At 35.6% G+C, this 19,317-nt stretch overlaps 1 protein-coding gene across 2 annotated transcripts; it reads right to left on the bottom strand.

Annotated features, from left to right (window-relative positions):
• Positions 1-4,890: 4,890 nt before the first annotated feature.
• LOC137820028 (uncharacterized) lies at positions 4,891-18,315 on the bottom strand. Of its 2 annotated transcripts, none has more exons than XM_068623801.2 (10): positions 18,036-18,315; positions 16,623-16,691; positions 15,759-16,146; positions 12,979-15,572; positions 12,721-12,845; positions 10,272-12,008; positions 10,000-10,048; positions 9,656-9,903; positions 8,717-8,818; positions 4,891-5,453 (listed from the first exon to the last, which is right to left on the bottom strand). In XM_068623801.2, exons 3-10 carry the CDS (start codon positions 15,949-15,951, stop codon positions 5,219-5,221), a joined length of 5,283 nt encoding a protein of 1,760 aa, XP_068479902.2. In that variant the 5' UTR covers positions 15,952-16,146; positions 16,623-16,691; positions 18,036-18,315; the 3' UTR covers positions 4,891-5,218. The 2 variants fall into 2 exon arrangements, with proteins under 2 accessions (XP_068479902.2, XP_068479903.2); XM_068623802.2 differs by having other exon boundaries at positions 16,228-16,691; positions 18,036-18,182.
• Positions 18,316-19,317: the final 1,002 nt, after the last annotated feature.

Below are 19,317 nucleotides of genomic sequence, written 5' to 3'. Positions count from 1 at the left end.
ACAATATTATTTCAAAATATATATAATTTTGTAAAATAGACATTAAAAAACATTAAAATGATATAATTTTAAAATATATAATTTTTAAGAACAATATTAAAAACTAATGTAAGTTATTTTTTTAAAAGAAAAAGTCATTTAATTATTTAAAAGAAAAAGTTGCTCAATTACTTATTTTAATAAATACATAAATTATTTTTTATTTATTAAAAAAATAAATTTGTCCAGTTAAAATATAACACACAGAAGTTACCCATCCTAAATTATAATGGTATAGATACGACGCACATATGTTCCATTTATATTGTATTAAAATATTATAATTTTAAAATTATAAAGAGTAAATAATTTTGTAAAGGTAAAAATTTAAAAGTTATACATTATTCTAAATTGAAGAGTTGCACGCTTATTATTTAATTAAATAAGAAATAAAAATGAAACAAAAACCAGTTATATAAAACTTTGTACCATAAATAAAATCTTTAAAAATACTTTCACCTGAAATAATGTGTGAAACCAATTTCAAAAATATACAAACAATCCAGAGATATATACCAATGCAATTCACAATTCGAATTTATCTAAACCAACAAATTTCACCTTACCGAATTTGTTAGATTAAAATTCACTATATAAAAATTTATATTAATCTTTTCAAAAATTCTTTAGTATTAAAATTACATTAATTTACTCTCTCGATCACTTGTCTTCTATCTAAAAAATTCTCAATTTTCATTTAAATCAATTTTTCACTTATATCATAAATGTCATCCGAAAAGAACTTTTCTCTTCAAAATCCAATTCATTCTAAATCTCATAAAAGTTATGAAACTCTTGCTACTTTTAGACTACTAAATATTCCATATAAATCAGTTTCCCAATTGCATCAAAATTCTCAAATTATTTGGATAAATATTTTTCATGGGGGATTTAATATCAATGTATTTTAAGTTCTAGAATTACACAATCAAAACTAATTTAACTAAAACTTTAAATATATTTTCCATTCATGTACTATAACTCAAAATTGATTTTTATTACCTCCTGAATACTTGTTGTAAGAAAACCATTTAAATTGATCATTATAAGAAAAAGTTAAAATTTGAATTGGAGACAAAAATAAATTTCGTATATGGATGAAAAAACATATTTAACCCTTTAACTAATACTAGAAAAATAAAGTTTAAAAACATTACTAAAATCATTTCAAGTAAATTGCGAAGAAACCATTCAGCCGAATGAGTCCTCCATTATTCCGAACCACAATTCCGCCAAGTTAATCAATCATTTGGTAATAACAGGTATTATTCAAAATCACAAAAAGCTTGTCGCGCTTTATGTTAAGACACAATTGAAGCGACGTAGACGCTCAATTGGAGATAATGACTTGGGTAGTTTTAATGAAATCTAACCTTGGCTTTATTACAACGGCAAGAAAGAAGCAAAAAAAAAAATGAATTCCTTAAGACTAGGACTTGTTCAAACAGAAAAATAGCTGAGTAAACCTTAACAAAATAATAAACTTCTTCGTACCCTCCCTTAAACTAACTCCAGAATGCAGTCAACTTACTTCTGCATCAATACACACCCATCATTTTTCTTTGCTTCTGAAATGCTTCCAACTTCAATGGTTGTTATAAATCAGACATCTGGTCTAGTGTTAATCATTTAAACTTTCACCATCTTTATAAGATCTCTCAAAATGACATCGCACATCAATGTGCCTACTCCTGGCATGCATGACTGGATTTCTTGACAATTTTAATTGTTGAGATGTATTCACACATTCAAGCATCCTAAAACGCCTCAACACTTTAGTGGTGTATTTTCTTTGACAAATGAAAATACAGTCAGATTTTTGTAGCACTTCTATGCCAAGAAAAAACCTCATCCCTAAATCAGTCATGTCAAATACTCTCCATAGAATTCTTAAAACATAGCATCTGCCTTAATCATCACTACTGTAAATTAAATCATCCACAGAAATTCTAACGATTAGCACTTTACCTTCATTGCACATCTTGGTGAATAAGGTCTGGTCATTTAGACATTTTTGGAAACCATCATTAATTAAATGAGTTTCAATACGTACGATTAAACAAAACCTCTGAAGCTTGTTTAACCATACAAAGTTTTATTAAGCTTGTACACGTTATGCTCACTTCCCTTCTTTTCGCAACCCTTTGGCTGCTCCACATATACATCCTCACTCACCTTGGAGAAATTTTGATTTAATATATCATACTGAAAAATCTTCCAGCTCCCCAATATGCAAGTGTCAACATCATCTTTTCTGTGTCCATTCAAGCCATTGAAGTAAATATTTCAGTGCAATGTACTCCTTGTTGTTGTGAATACCCTTTGGTCACTAATTGAGGCTCGTACTTGTCAACTTCTCCAAGCTAATTTAACTTTGCTTTTAAAATATCCATTTGACTCCAATGGTTTTGGCTCCTGCTGACAAATCAGTAGGCCTCTAAGTATGATTGTGTTCATGGAATTAATTTCAGAATCCATTGCTAATTTCCACTTCGAGTTCCTCACATTTTTCGTAATTGAAGGGATTTGCAAAAGCTACTAAGGCCATACGGAGCTCAACTTCCTCCTTGGATAGACCCTCACCACCACTCACAAAGTCCTTTATCCGAGTGCAGACCTGTGTGACCAACTTCCTCCTGCACTGAACTCTTTTGTATTCATAGGATAGTCATTTCATGTTGTTTGATTTTCTTCTCGGTCATATTCAATTGATCCAATATTTTCATCCATTTCTGCCTCAAGTTCTTCCTCTACATTAATCTCAGCGTTGCCCCATTCAAGATCTAATGATATTTGTTTTTCAAAGCTTGCATTCCATTCCCATTGCTCATCTTCCGCAAAGATTACACCTCTACTAATCACCACTCTTAGGATCATACACCCAAGCTCTTGCTCTCACTAATTCCTAAAAGCACAAACCCAAAATCTTGTTCTCAAGCTTGGTCCTCCAAGCATTTCCAAATACTTGAAAATGATCCACTAAAGGCTTCACACCAGACCATGCTTCTACCAAAGTAACATTCTTCATAGCTACCATGGTACGTCTATTTAGAACATATAAGGTCCAATTTGCTGCCTCAAGACACAAGGTTTTGGGAATCTTCTTTTTTGAGAGCATTAAACAAACTAAATTCATCATTGTCCGATTCTTCTCTTGACCACTTCATTCTATTATGGAATGTAAGCCTTCGTAAGGTTCCTTTTAATGTGTGGAATTCACCCCCTCTGTAAGTGTGTAAACACTTGATATACATCTCTATCTCCTTATCAACAAAATTCCTGAAACATTTAGATGGGTTTAAAGCTTCTAATCTTAAATCGTGTTTTTATGCTAAAATCATCATAAAGTAACAACACATCCTCTGGCTTCTCTAACTTGGTATAATTTGCCTTTAAAAATGGCTCAAGTTCGTGACATGTATGACATTCCAATGCCTGTATTGAAAGCACGAGCCCTCTTCCTCGACCTTTTCCTCTGAAATTTCCTCTAAACGACTTCTTCCTCTATTTCTCACCCACAGTCACTTTCAAGGCATGTTCTTCTCCAATGCTACTATGAAACTTTTGTTCATGCACAATGACTGAGCTTTGCAATTCAATGATTGTGAATGCATCAATATCCTTAGATTATTTGATTGAGACTACAACGTAAGTGAAGTTTTTCGTCTATTTCCAAGGATTTTCTCGAGAATAGAAACATCCTTCAATTGTTCTCCACTCACCCTCGTCTTGTTTGCTACTATCATGACTGGGCAAAATATTCATTAATGATCTCGCTTATATACATTCCCATAATTTCAAAATATCTCAAAGCTTGAAGAAGTGAGCGTTTCACCCTAGCACACTCCCTTCAAATTTCTTCTTCAAGTCCTAATCTTCTTAGCATTCTTTTGAAAATATAGTTTCAAGAATGCTTGCCAATTGATTGGAAAGGGCAGTTCTTCACCTTTAGATCCCCTTCAGTTTCAGCTCCTCAAGCCTTTTACTTGCAACTGTCACATCTGCTCCGGCTGCTGGCTCCACATACCCTGTGTTCAACCAACTCCAATATTCTTTCAACCTTAAGAAGGTCTCCATAAGAATAATCCAATGGTCATAATGAGCATCAAAGTGCAGCATAGCTGGTTGGATGAACAACCCTTCACTTGCTACTATGAAACTCGCGTGTTTAAACACTGGTGTTTGCAAGTCAAACTTAAGATTGCAACTTTCTTTTCTGTAAAAGCCCAGTAGGGTCTCTGATACTACTTGTTAGACACAATTGAAACAATGTACAAGCTCAAATGGAGAGAATGACTTGTGTAGTTTTATTGAAAACTACATTTGGCTTTATAGCCACATTACGACAACATGATAAGAACAAACAGCAGAAACACATAACATTATCTTAACTGCACAATTTACATAACAAACTAATTGAAATAAAATATATTCCTAAAGATTAGGACTTATTAAAACAGAAAAATAACTAAGCAAACCTTAACTGGAAAAGAACAAACTTCATCACTTTATGAGTAATAGTTTAAATTAATATATCCACAATACAATCTTCTCTGTATAACATCAACTGATCTTAATAATTAAGTGCCAATTTTTATCCAAATTAAAGACAAGTTCTATGAGTAATTCATGGACATTTAATATAACTGCAAATTGGTGTATATAGTCGACAATCAAGACTAATTAAATACCAAAAGTAAATCAAGTTCACTACTTTTGACGCACCTACATTTGCTGATGGCAATGTAACATCCCTGTCAAAGGGATTTTGCAATGGGAAGGACTACAAAGGAAAACGCAGAGAAAATGATTTGATATTGAAACAAACAAAATGATAAGTGAAGACCTATGTTTAATCAGACAAAACCAAGCCAAATGGTATGGTTAAACCTTAATAGACTGCATATATAATTTGCTATATACAAATGGCTTGGAACCTGAAAATCATAAGATAACTACATTGAAAAGATCTACACATACATACAAATATATAGATTGCAAGATCTACAGCCTCCAGTGATTGAAGAGGCGATCTAAAATACCATTCTTCCCCTACATTGCCAGTTGTATAGTTCTATGGTGATGAAGTGCAATAATAGAAGTTGAAAGAAAAGGACCAGAAACATTAGGTTGTGGAGTCAGTTGATCAAAAAAGATAGAAAAATGAATTAATAAATTATCAAAGTGAGAGACATGGTACCCTGTCTGGGAGATTCCTAGGCAATGGAACTGCAGTAACATATTTAAGGGGAAACGATTTTTGAGCATTAGTATTTGCATCTGAAGATGATGAGGCCTCTGCCCCATCATTTTGTCCCCGCCCATGGAACTTCGCAAATCGATTGATGACAGAATATCTTTCCAAATCTTGACATTCCACTCTCAAGTCCAAAATTGAGGCTTTGCTATTTAATCTGCATCACCAGGATGAAATGACATACAATAAGTACAACAAATCGTAGATGTCATGTAAACACTAATTAAAGAATTGGAATGAAATACAACACAGCGATAGTAACATAACACTAGCAGCAGGCAACCAACTTAAAGGACAAACATGAAGGCCAAATTTTCCACATGCACTGCACATGAGTAATGGATATTGATATACCACCATTAACAAGGCAAACGAAATTCTCAATGGGTAAACAGCAAAAGTGCCGAGAGGATTAGGAATAAAGAAATTTTGAACAATTTCATGTTGTAACAAGGTACACAAACATTAGACATGAAGAGAAATAAGGCTTGAAATTTTATGTAGCTCGACCTACAGCAAAAAATTGCAAGCCTAATTGCCCATGTCACAGAAAATTCATAATAGTAATGAAAAATACATTATATGGCATACTTTGTCAAGCAGAAAACAAAATACTCAGTATAATGAAGACTTGCAACAGTCCACGATCCAACATTCCCAACTAATATCATAGTAGTCACTATCACAGATAACAGAGCGGAACCCCCAAAATCATGTAACAACAGGGAGATGCCGACTACTGTGAAAATAGACAAACAATGTATATATTTTCGATTATGTAACTATCTATGTATTTGTTTAATAAAATTTTATATTCTTCGAGCTTATTATTTTATATATTTCTTCTTAGTATATTAGATATACTTTTTCAATCTGTATGAATTCTGTTTATATATTAGTTATGCTATATATTTATCTCCCTTATATAATATTATGCTAAACATCTTTTAAATGATATAACTCCCAATAGTTTTTTAGTAGCATAATATATGGGAATAAGGTTAAAGTGAACCGTTGGATTAATTTGTTTAAATAGGTCAATTACCATTTGATCCCTGCAACCCCTTGTCCCAAACATTATGCTCACTCCTTAACATCATTAGAGACAATTTTCAATGGTAGCCATTTTTTCTCTCTTCTTTTCTCCTGCATCTCCATCCTTTCCTCCTGAAAGCAGCCCCTTCATCATACACCACCAGCCCAAGATCACCATACAATTATCCTCCATATTCCTCCAAAAATAAACATAAAGACACATACCTCCTCAGCTGAGAACACTTCTGCATTTGCCTCAGCCCTAATTTTGCACATGTAATTCTAAAAATCGTTTCAAATGTGAGCATTGTCACTACAATGGTCATACCATTGACAGGTGTTGGAAGCTGCATGGGAAACTACTCATCCAACCAATATTGCTCAGGATCTAGTACTAAGATTTGTTGCTTGTGCATTACCAACTGACCAGCCTCAGATGAGGACTTTCTCCAATGGTGTGAGAATTTCCATCGATAAATCCTCTGCATATCTCTCTCAATCTCCTTCTTTGCCACTGACCATATATCTAATAATCATTCTCTTTTCTCTTCCTTCACTACCACTGACAATTTGCCCTCTACTCATTGTCAATGATTCACAAACACAAGCTTTCGGCATTGGCACTACCCTCCCCCCTTCCATCCTTTACTATTGACTTTATTCTTTACACACACCATTCAATTCACTTTCCGTCACTGACCAGATCCCCTCTAATTTATCTTCAATTTCTCCAAAAATAGTGTTACCTTGAAGGATCAGATATTGGAACGGACAATTGGCGTCGTCGCACAGCCTCTACTATCTCTCTCCATCAACACCTATTTCTGGCCTGTTAGTTCTCCAATGAAGATTCATGCACAATTAGGACATCCAAAGTAGACCAAATAGTAGGGGATGCTCTCAAGATTAAAATATCTAGTTTGAATTGTATGTTGTACCAGTTAGGTCAAACACATTTTCAGTCTTTTTCTACTAGCATTAACAAACGAGATTCGTCATCTTTCTCCTTAGTTCACTTTGCTATTTTGGGTATTCTCGTACTATAAATCTTCATGATTTTAAATACTGTGTTCCCTTTCTAAAGGTTAAACTCTAGGAAAGAGAGAAATATTGTGCTGAAACCATGTTTCTAATACAACACGGGTGTTTTATTTGTATTAAGAAAAAAGGAATCAATACAATAAATGGAGGAGATTGGATATCCTCTAGTAACAAAGATATGATATGAGAATAAATAAAAATATTCCTAATAACACATAATACAGATATTCCTGATTATATAGAGTCAGCTTCTTATTTATATAATTACAACAATATTCTCGATTACATAGGATCAACTTTTATTTATATAATTATAACAGTATTTCTGATTATATAGAATCAGTTCCTTATTTCTACAAATATAACAACAAATACCTATTCTACATCTACTTAAATTTGGTTAATGAAAATCAATCGAAGCTGTTATCTATCTTTCACACATTTTATAATGAAATCAAAACAGTTTAGCATATACATACGCATCTTTCGTACTGACAATGCTTGTGAATACCTGTCTCACCAATCCCAACAATTCTAGCATCTAAGAGTATTCTTCATTAAACTTCATGCCCCCATAATCCTTAGCAAAAAGGGGTCACTAAACACAAAAACAAACATCTTGTTGAAATTGCCCTTCTTCACAATCATTTTCCTTGTCGTTTTTGGGAAATGTTATCTAGATAGCATGTTATCTCATTAATCAGATACCATCATCTATGCTTAATGATCAGGTACCTCACTCTACAGTTTTTCCTTATTCTCCCCTATACAGTCTTCCCCCATGTGTATTTGGTTCCACATGTTTTGTACATAACCTCACACAATTCATATGGATAATTTCACATTTTCAATTCATTGATCACCATTAAGTGTTACTTAATCTAAAAAAATTAGATGTCTTTGTTGCACTATTTTTAGGGGGTTATACAAAATTACGATATTGAGCAACCACTTAACCAACTATTTAATTTTATGTTCAACATGTAAAAAGACCTATGCTAGCAACAGCAAAAGCAGAAGCCTCTTTCCCATGTTAAACCTATGATTTTATCAAAACATGTAGTACACAATTATAACCAAAATTTGTTAGAAAAACCACTTATACAAGCAAAGCTTGCACCTCTATTTCACGAGTGGTCAAGTAAATCCGACGTAAGCCCCATTTAGAGAAAACGGAAAATCTATGTCAACCTTCAAGATTTCAATACCAAAGCACATGTTGATATTAGCATGCATAGACAAATGAGCCCATGCATCAAGTTTGTTACTTGTATAGACCAGACACCAAATATAGAAAATAAAAACATGGGTATAAAGCATAAAAAATATGTACTACAATAGTACCTCAATATATTGTCTTCCAGTTTCTTTGCTCTACCAATGAAGTCCGTAACTTTCAAAATGTACTGATCAATTTTATGGGATGATTTACACTTTTCAAGCGGTCTACAGAAAATATCACTCAGAAATGTTAATTGCTATAGGAGGAGTTAAAATGCAAAGTAGAAAAGGAATCAGTTTATAGTGGCACAAGACTTTATCATATCATTCAATGACTATATTAGAATATGACTTTCCCGACTTACAAATATAATCTATATTAACAGGAATTCAATCCTATGGTAAAATTTGGGATAAATTACGAGTGATTGACCTACACCAATGTAAACACAGATCCCTTATACATCCATTGTTGTTGTCAATCCTAAATAACAGTACATAGTGGCTGACCCTGAAAGTTCTACAAGACAGTGAGATGAACAATCTAGAATGGAGACTAAACAAAACAGACCTACACAAGAACAAAACAGAGTAAGGCAGCAAAGGTCATGGTTGGCCATAAAGAAAGGCAGGTTCATAAGAAAATGGCCACTACAGTCCTGGGGATTTCCAGAAAATATGGAGAACAAAGGTTTGGGTAGCCAAAAACTGTGACATATGGCCAGAAAATGCTAGAAATGCTGCCACAGAAAGTAGAACAGTGGGTTGTGCTACTTCATAGTAGTGACCAAAAGTAAAGTTTCAGTTCTGATTCAGAGGGGACGAAGTCCTAATTTGACCACCTAAAACAGCCCTAAATGATACTGATTCATGGTTAAAATAGGATTTTTGAGATCCACTAAAATAGTGCCCCCTGCTCCATCAAGGTTTTGCCTCAAACTGATGATATTCTATTTCTCTAGCAAGCTCCAGCCATGCTGCAATAGCACCACTACTTGGTGCTATTGACAACTATGGCATGCATATATAGATAGATACACAAGGCTTGGGGAGTCCACTTACATGTTCTTGTTGCCAGGAGTCAAAAGTGTATCACATCTGGACCATGAAATTGAACTGCATGCTTCTCCTAATGCTAATCTGGCAACTGAGTAGACCATACTCTCATGATGCAACTTCACATCGGCTACAAGAACTGAAACCGGAGGAGGGCCAAGTAGTTGCTGCATGAGCTGTGTAGTCAAGACAAGTCTTCTTTTTGACTTCACCACTGCTGACAAATCTTCAACTACCTCCACACTGTCTTCAACCTATAATTATAATTATAATTATACAGGGTAAAGTGAAATTATTAATTATAGAATTATAGATTCACGAGTGTTAGACCAATTTTATTATAAACAAACCTTCTCAATCAATCTGTTTGCACTTCGAGCCCAGTCTAACTCTGCCGCGCTGCCAAAAATAAGATGAGAAATTTAAATTATGGGAGAACAAAATACTTGACATAGTCATAAACATACAACTATTAAATTAGTCATACTACCAAAGGAAATGCTTGGCATTTTTCTCACAAAACAACTAAAACAACATAATATCAACCAGTGATACGTGATCTTTTCCTACACTAACAGCAACAAAAAATTAGCACATTAAATCACTTAGTTTTGATAAGCACCTAATATCTCGAAGCCTTTTGGAACCTTCTAAAAGTTCTTTATGCCATGGTATGAGTTCAGATGTGGCACTTTTTCGCTTCTTTGGTCTCACAAAACGCAATTCAGGTTCACTGGCAGGAGTTGATAACTGAGAATCAACATGCTTACTTGCAACTGACACAGACATTGGACTTTCCCTTGTGTTACTTAGCTGAGCATCACTAACATTTTGAATTTGCTCTATTGATTGGTTTGGTACAATAAAAGGCTGGTCCATAATCTTAGCAGCAGTCATCTTCTGTACATTATACATTGGCAACATCTTACCATTTTTGAAAGTTCCATATCGCTCAAACCATGATGGTGCCATCTGAGGATTTACAAGGGAATAATCACTTTTAACTGAAGTTGCCTTATTACTGTCAACAACCTCAATTTTTTTACCATAACCAACCTCCTCTTGAGAAGATGCATATGCATTTGTGTCCTGTCCATCAAGGGGCTTTGTTGAGAAGCTGAGCAAATTAGGATTTGGTGTTGGCGTGGAATTATTACCTGAACCATCTTTGCCCACATTATCATATCCATATGACAATTGTTGCCCATGGTTGGAATCTACCAGTTGTTTGTCCACCACATTATCAGATACTTTCAATCTCTTCACATCCCGATTACTAGGATCAACCTCTGTGTTTCTTGTAGATTGAACTTGATCCAACAAGGAGATATTATGATTCAAAACAATGTTTGCTCTTAAAGATCGGCCAAAAGCCTCAATATCTCTAGGAGTAGCAGCTGGGCTAGGTTGAGTTGCATCAAATGCATGTTTCCTAACAGGTTCCTTCAGGTGTGATGCACCTGCCACCTCTTCAGCAATAACATCATTCTCGGGCAATGTCTGCTGCACAGAAATTCCTTCAAGCAAGTTTACCCCAGAGTTGTTGGGGTAAGAAGCACAAGGACCGGTATCAGAGACATCATTACCATCTTTCTCAAAACCTTCATCACCTGAATTCCGTGAGCCGGTGATCATTTCACAATCATTAATTTGTTGGGGTGGGGATAGAAACCTCAAAGCATTAGGATGTTGCTTGCTAGAAAAACCGGTCCACACATTGTGTGTAACATTCGAAATGGTGCCTCGTTGAGATGCACTGAAAGTAACAGAAGATTGAGTATCAGCCTCAGCTGTCAAAATTTGGTTGCCAGGATCTCTCAGATGATCTTGGTCTATACCATTCAGCTGGGGCATATCCTGAGCAGAAGCCAATTCAGATTGACTAGTTTGAGCTTTTTCACAATATTCATCAGTATGATTCATGGAAGCAGTGAAAGTTACGCTAGAAGATTGTGTATTTGCCACTTGTCCACCAAAATTTGCTAAACTCTGATTTTGAGAATGGAGCCTGGAGAAAGGAAAGCCAGATGTAAAAGCCTGTGGAATGCTTCCCAGCACATCATATTGTGAGGCCTTATCAAAAATGTGTCCTTCCGTGCTAGAAATATTACTCCTGAGCTCCCCATGAGATGGATCTCGAGAAGTAAAAGTCTGATTAGTACCTAACCATGTTTGATCCTTATCCCTTGTCTCAGACACGTGTGCTGCAGTATGTTCATTCTCTATTGAGCTATGAGAAGGTACCACAGGAAGCCTTTGAGTAGGAGGAGCCAATTGTAGGCCAAAGCCCTGAGACAAAAGACTTTGATTCTGCTGATGATGTGCAACTGATCCATCAGAAGATTCGGTTTCAGGCCCCCTGAAAAATAAATAGCAGTCAGAAAGAAAGACTAGTGTTTCTTGCAATTCCATGACCCTTGACTGGTCCACTTGACAGAACATCAAGAATATTTTGACTACAATAGTTTTAAGAAATTGAAGTGAACAGTTGATCTAAGGTCATCTTAGTCATGCAAGAGTATATAGTAGGCGAAGGAAAGAGAGAGGAAATGTAAAATAGGTATCAGCACCAATTAGACCTAAAGTTTAGCACATGCAAATGTAAAAAAAAAAAAATGCTTCATGGTTACCTTTCACAGCAGCAAGCAGAATTTTTAATCAAAAGATGGAAGTGATAAATCATCACTGTTATTTGGCGTCCCTGTGTTGGCACCCCAAATAACAACAATCATTTGCAGCACCCCAAGTAGCATAAAAACAATTAAAAGAGTAATACAAGCAAGAGGGGGGGACTAGGCCAAAAGCCACTAAGAAAACCTACAACGTGGCAAAGAAAATCTATCTTTAAAGAATTACATGACTTAAGAAATCAGGTACATTATCCCACCAAGCAGATAATTTCAACAATAATTAAGCAGGAAGTACCACATGCAAAAGTAAAAAGAATGCATACCATGGTCACCTTTCATGACAGAAGCAAACTATTTCAACAATAACTAAGCAGTATCACATGAAGACACTAAATTTACACAAGTAAACTAAAGCATGAAGAATTTTCAACATTCAACTACCTGGGAGAAATAGTCTTCTGCGGGGCAAAATTCCCAACACTTCTATCAAATGAGGTAATTTTTTTTGACATTTGACCCGGGAGTATGCTTTTTGAAGCATTTTTATCCAAGCTTATTGAGTCGCCCTGAAAATTGGGTACATGTTTCAGTCACACATTGTAAAGGATACAAACAACTCCAGATTTTTCAAGACAGGAAATTTTAAGCAAATAATAGGGACAATAATAGACGTATATAACAAGGTAACTAACAAAGTACCTTATTTATTTCATTACAATTCCTGTCAGAATGACCATAATTTGACTGTCCAAGATAGCTTTGGTCCTGACCTTTAAGCCCTCCAAAGGGCTGATGGGCCATAGGATGTGAATTTATGACCCGCTTGTTTCCATAAGGTTCCACTTCAACACCCAGATCCCCCATTGGGTGATACTGAAATTTACGAGTCACAATAGGTCTTCGATTACCCTGACCAGATAACTTTGGACTATGCAAATCATTGCCATCAAAATTACTATTTTCTCTCATACTACCAGCTCTAGGATGGGAAGGATTAGAGCCAAGACTATCTGCTGATTTTTCCTTTTTGTTAGAGTCCTCTAAATCACGTGTCTCACCTTCTACCTTTCCGTTCTTTGATGATTCCAAAACTACGGGGTTCTTCTCCGTGTGATACTTATACTTTCCTGGAATCTCATTTCTTCTATGGCTCACTGCTGACTCTGCATCCCTCCATACATCAACATTAGGAAGCTGCTTGCTGCTATGCTGGCTGAACCATGCGGTGCCAGAATTTGGCAATCCAGCAATACCATTTGTGCCAGAATCTTCCCCACAAACCTGCATATTACCTGCAGACTTCACCTGTTCCATTCCAACAGATGAAGTAGTATCAGAATCAGGTTCCCATATAGCAGGAACCTGGCCCATCTCCTCATGCATGGGTTTCTCATGATGGGGCTGCAATGAGTGTTCATTTTCATGGATATTGAAATTTGAACTCCTGTCAAATGGTGGTGATTTCATAATATCCCATCCATTAGATTTATTGAAAGGATCGCCACTACTATTTCCTGACAATATGGTCTGTTGGTTTTTTTCGAAACCTGAAGAGTTAGCAGCATTTCCATATATAAGACCTCCATCCGCAAGTTGTTTTTGCTGAGGACTGCAATCTAACCATTTGCCTCTTTCTAAAAACTGTGGCATTGATCTCTGAGAATTATTCGGCAACCTGTTATGCTGTTCATGCAAAGCATCAGGACCTGACTGATGAAACCCAGAAACACCAGAATAATTTTCAGTGGCATTTGGCCTATTAACATCATCAGGTCGAAGGAAAGGTCTTGAATTTATGTTGGATGCAGATGGCAAGTTATTGTCAGTCCAAATAGATTGTTGTTTGCTGCTATCAGTAGTTGAAGGTCGCTCATTTCCAGATGATCGTCCTGTATTCTGGAAACTTAGGCCACTAGACTCCTCTTGTTTGCCTATGTCACCACTAGAAGTTTCTGCTACAGCAGACTGCATAAGTGCACTCCAACTACCACTCTGAATAGATGGAAACCCGCTAAAACTATCTGTACTATCCAGCATATTGAAACCACCTGAATTCCTGCCAAATCCATCCCACAGACTGTCATCTGAACCAAACAAAATCTTCTCTTCAGTTGGATCTAAGGTAGCCACATTCTGTGAAGTAGGAGTCTGCACTAGCATTTTTTCCTGTGACATCTCTACAGATCCAGCAAGTTGTCTCCCGTGAAAATCTTGCATTGGAACAATTCTTTGCTCAGAATTCATTTGCTGCAAGTTCTCCATATTCAGTCCACTACTTATACTGTGAGAAGTAGAACCAAACATACTTTTTCCCTGAAGATCCTGCCTTGAAACTGAAGTGCCATCATTTGTGTTAATTTGGTCAGAAAATGCAGCATATTGATGAGGAGAAAATGAACTATCACCAGCTGATATGTGCTGCATGGCAGATTTGTCCCCATGAACATGAGAATACTGATGTGGGATAGAAACCTGCTGCACTCCAGGCTTATCCGCTTGAACATGAGAATACAGGTTAGGAGAGCCTCTTGAACCAGAAATTGGAACCCCATAAAGAGACTGATCACCCTGATTAGGAGTCAGACCCATTAGACGCAATGCCTGTCCTTGTTCAGGAGATAACATAAGTCCATTTGAGGACCCATGAAGAACTGAAGAGGCACCATGCTGGAGCCAATTAGCATTAGTTGGTATAACTTCAGGCTGCCATATAAGGTTAGATGTCTCATTAACGGGAATGCCACTGAGAGATGCAGAATGGCTTGCAACTGCCTGTTTTGAAATGGAGGAAGTAGGAGTCATAGAATTCTGTTGCTTCACTTCTAATTGATGAAATTGTTGCTGCCTCTGAAGTTCATGCATCTGGTTAAATACTGCTTGCTGCTGTAATAAATGCATTTCATTTATTCCTGACTGCTGTCTAGGTAAAGGTTGAAGCATTGCACTATGCCGTCCACTCATTTGCTGTTGACCTCCAAAAAAATCAAAATTGACGGGAGATTCAGTAGCATCATTCCTAGCCAAGTTTTTCTTGTAGAGTTCAAGACCACTCCCTTGGGACTCCAGCACTGGAATTCCTCTTGACATACTCTGCCAATCAGATTCAGTGTCCATTCCCAGAATGTTAGCTTCATTCTGCCTGGTCTGAAAGACCTGTTGTCCCTGTATATAGCCATTCACAGCTGATTGCTGGTTTGGCAACAAATTTCTGCCAGACTCATGCCTAAAACTAGTCTGTGATAGGTTCAAACCATGTCGCAAATGTGGAGAGCTTGTGTGCCCCTGCTCGGGATCTTTGTTCCAGGAAAGAAAGTTTGATTAGTATTCAATAAAGACAACCTCATAAACAAAAGAAAAAATTTCAACACAACAGATTACTTATTTAAAACCAATGTAACTATACAAAAAGGATAATACAGATGGAAAAGATATCATGAAACAATTAGAAATCAAAAAATTAAAGTTCGTAGAACCTTTACCTGATTGTTGTTGATTAAAGTTCTTCAAATTGGAAATAAAAGGCACACCAATCGGTCTCTGGCTACCAGCCCACAAATTGTTGCTTAGTCCTGGCCAGTTCCCATCAACAGCTTGAGAATGATATTGTCCCTGGGACAAGTTCTCTTGACCAAAAAAATTATGGACCCTATCTCCTACTTCGTTTCCAGGCATAGATAATCCAGCCCACAAATTTTCAGCACACAACTATTTATATGAAAGTCTAATTGATCAAGGGAAAAAGTTAAAAATATTTGAAAAACTACATAGCAGGAAAATCAAGAAAAGTTTCTCCAAGTATGTATTATGCTGTCCATAAATACACCTCTGAGCAACTACCATTTAACCCTTGAAACTATTAAAACATTCCTGCAGGAAAAAAAAAATCATATGGTGTAAATTAACTACCAGAATAATTGCAAAAAAATGTGAATGTTAAAAATAACATACATGTCACATAAATGTCATACTTGGGCCATATTAACCAGAGCTCTTTAATGCACAATAAAGAGTACAGAGGATTATGCATAACAGTGACACCTCGCAAGCATAGCCAGTAATATAAAATGCAAAATTAGCTTTCCAAAAATGAATCCAAAAGCAATGTTTCTAATTTGCACACCCTATTTGCAGATTCTGCCCTCTATTTGGAAATAGGTGTGTTCTTCATGTTATGCAAAAATAATCCGTGTTATTGCATTCTGGCAACCCACTAGTATTTAATTATTCCCTCAACTAACTATCCTTAAGCAGTTGATAAATATATCATATTCGTGGTACCATACTACCAGGCAGCAATTCTGCAAATAGAAAATCAAAGCTGCAATTCGTTACAAACACATTACCAGTTAACAGCCCTCAAGGAGTATCCAAAAACTTCAAATCAGCCGAATCTCAAAATTTTCCCCTTTTATCTGCATGTAAACACACAAATTAACAGAAGATATAAATAAGACATTTACCAATTTGTATGGCATCCAAAAGTATAGAATTTTAGGCACAAACCTATTTTTAACAACTAACCCTAAATTAACCAGATGTAATCTACATACATAAATTTTTATACAGTTCAGAGATGAGTTAATGTTTTAATCTTAACCATTCATGGTCATGTACATAAAAATTATGATCAAATATCCAATATTGAGTAATGTCCTGAAGCCATCATTTTTCACTTATGTTGAAAAAAAAAGGCATACCAAGTAGTTTCACATACACATATTTATGTGAGTATGCACGTGAAACAGTTGTATGCTTCACTCATTTATCTAAGGATGATAATGATTACAGGGAGCACTAAGGTTAGAAATCAGCAAATGACTTTACTTGCCCACATCTGCTGACTAGTTTTGAAGCTAAGGCAAACCAATAACTCGATAGATGTAGAATAAATATACAATTTTTCAATAGCTACATGCAATCATTTCGTGCCATTGACATAATGATCGAGCCACTCTCAATTAACTAGAAAACAGTGAACAGGGCAATTAGACCAAATCAGCATTCTATTCAAAGACCTTCTTCTAACCCTATTTCCTAAGTTGTACCACCAATATAGTAGGTGTCCGGAAGAGAGAGAAAGAGTGAAGCAAGTAGAGATATCAAAGCCTCGACCTCTAAATTTGTTAATTCAAATTCTCCAATTTGAGCGGGGAAAATCCAAATAAATATCCTATAGAATTCTCCAAACACCTACGTAAATTAAGCTTTGGAAAAAACTCATCATCAAAGAAACAAAAAAATTCAAACTCCACTCTCTCATCAGAACTCCTTATCTAAACATAATCTTATCTAGAAATAGACCTCCAAGGGATGCCAAGAATTGGAAGCAGCAAAACAAAAAGTGACGAAGGATCAAACGCTAAAGCTAAAATCTAATCAAACAAATCACCAAAAACAATTTTAATTCCATTTCTTCCGTTCCAGCTCTCCTCGAAACGGAACGAGGCAAAACACACAACAAACAGTGAATTACAAATTTACAATTCCTCCACGAGCTCCAACACCAGCTGAGCTGAAACCAAACAAGAAAACGCACATTCCAGCGAAAACACGCAAGATCGGAAGCACGTGCACAATTCCATTTCCAAAGCAGCATTCAAATCGACGCCACCGCGCAGAACAGCAGAATGAGTTGCGGAGATTGCGCACGCAGGCGTAGATTCGCTCCGTGTTTTTTTTCATACTTTTCAATTTTTATAGAGAGAGAAACAGGGAGCTAGGGTTTGTAGAGATAGAAAGAGAGGGCAGGAACTCACAGTGACATTGAGAAGGCTCCATTGAAGCACGGAGCTGATCCTCGAAAGGCGAGCGTTTAGGGTTTGCAGGAGCAGCAGCACGGAGGGAAGGGGCGCGTTGGTTTCGTTCTTGCTCGCTCTAGCTCGGACAGATAAAAAGAAGTGATCGAAACAGTGAGTGAAATTTTCAACGAACAAGAGAGGGACAGGTTCGGAGATAGAAGCTGGGTGCTTCGGATCCGAGGCTGGGCCGTTTCTCGCAATTCGGGAAGCGTTTCAAAACGGAAGAAGCTGTGAGAAGAGTTGTTGGGGGTAAACTGGGTAAATAGAAATTCGGGTTGCTATCCAATTGGCTGGCGACAGGTGGCACCAACACGGTGGGACCCACATTCACTGGTCTTATTTGTTCAATTTTCAATTTAAGTTATATATAGCCATTTCTTACACAATTTTTTTCCCCAATTGTCTTCAAATACAGTTATTTTTTCACTTTCCTACTATTACTCTTTGTTAATATCTTACACATTACATGACTAAAAAAAGAACTAAAATATATTTTAAATTATTTTTAATATTTTAATTAGATAATTTAATAATGATTTAAGTTATTTTTTATAATTTTAAAAAATATGAATATACAATGCAAGAGTTCTTGAGTTTTTCCAGTGGTAATAAACAAATCAAAATTTATTTTTAAGTATTTCAAACAACAAATTTATGCTATCTTATTGCGTGTTAAAAAAATCGTTTGTAATATTTTGACTTGCTAATAATCAATTTAGAAAATTTAAAATTATTCAAAAGTTAAAACAGAAAACATAGAACAGCCATTTTTTTTTGGATTTGATTTTAAAAATCAATTATATTTATTTCAAGATTTTTTTTCAAAGATAAAATGTGTAAAAGCAAACAAGAACTGAAAAACATAAATATTGAACAAGTGTGTTGTGTTACGATAGATGTTTTCTTCTAACTCATGAAAAAAAAATCGCCTCTACAACAAATAATTTACATATAAATTTATTAGATAATCACATCATAATTATTATTATTTTTAATCAACAAAAAATAAATAAATAAATAAATATAAAAGAAACACAAAGGGGTGTTCCAACCCTTATACATGAAGGAATCCGAATAACATTTCTAAGCACCCTACGGTAAAAGCAAACCTATCAATACAAAGCACAAAAATCTTCTACCTTCACGAAAAAAACGTCATACAAACACAAAAATGCTAAACGATTCCACATCAAAGAAGAATTGTGCCTCTCAAACAAGAAAACCAAAAACCAAAGCAAAA

Source organism: Phaseolus vulgaris, chromosome 9 (assembly GCF_051622355.1).
Source record: "Phaseolus vulgaris cultivar YP4 chromosome 9, ASM5162235v1, whole genome shotgun sequence".
NCBI classification, from domain to species: Eukaryota; Viridiplantae; Streptophyta; class Magnoliopsida; order Fabales; family Fabaceae; genus Phaseolus; species Phaseolus vulgaris.
The sequence above is the reverse complement of the archived record's forward strand: the minus strand, read 5'-3'. Positions and strand labels throughout refer to the sequence as shown.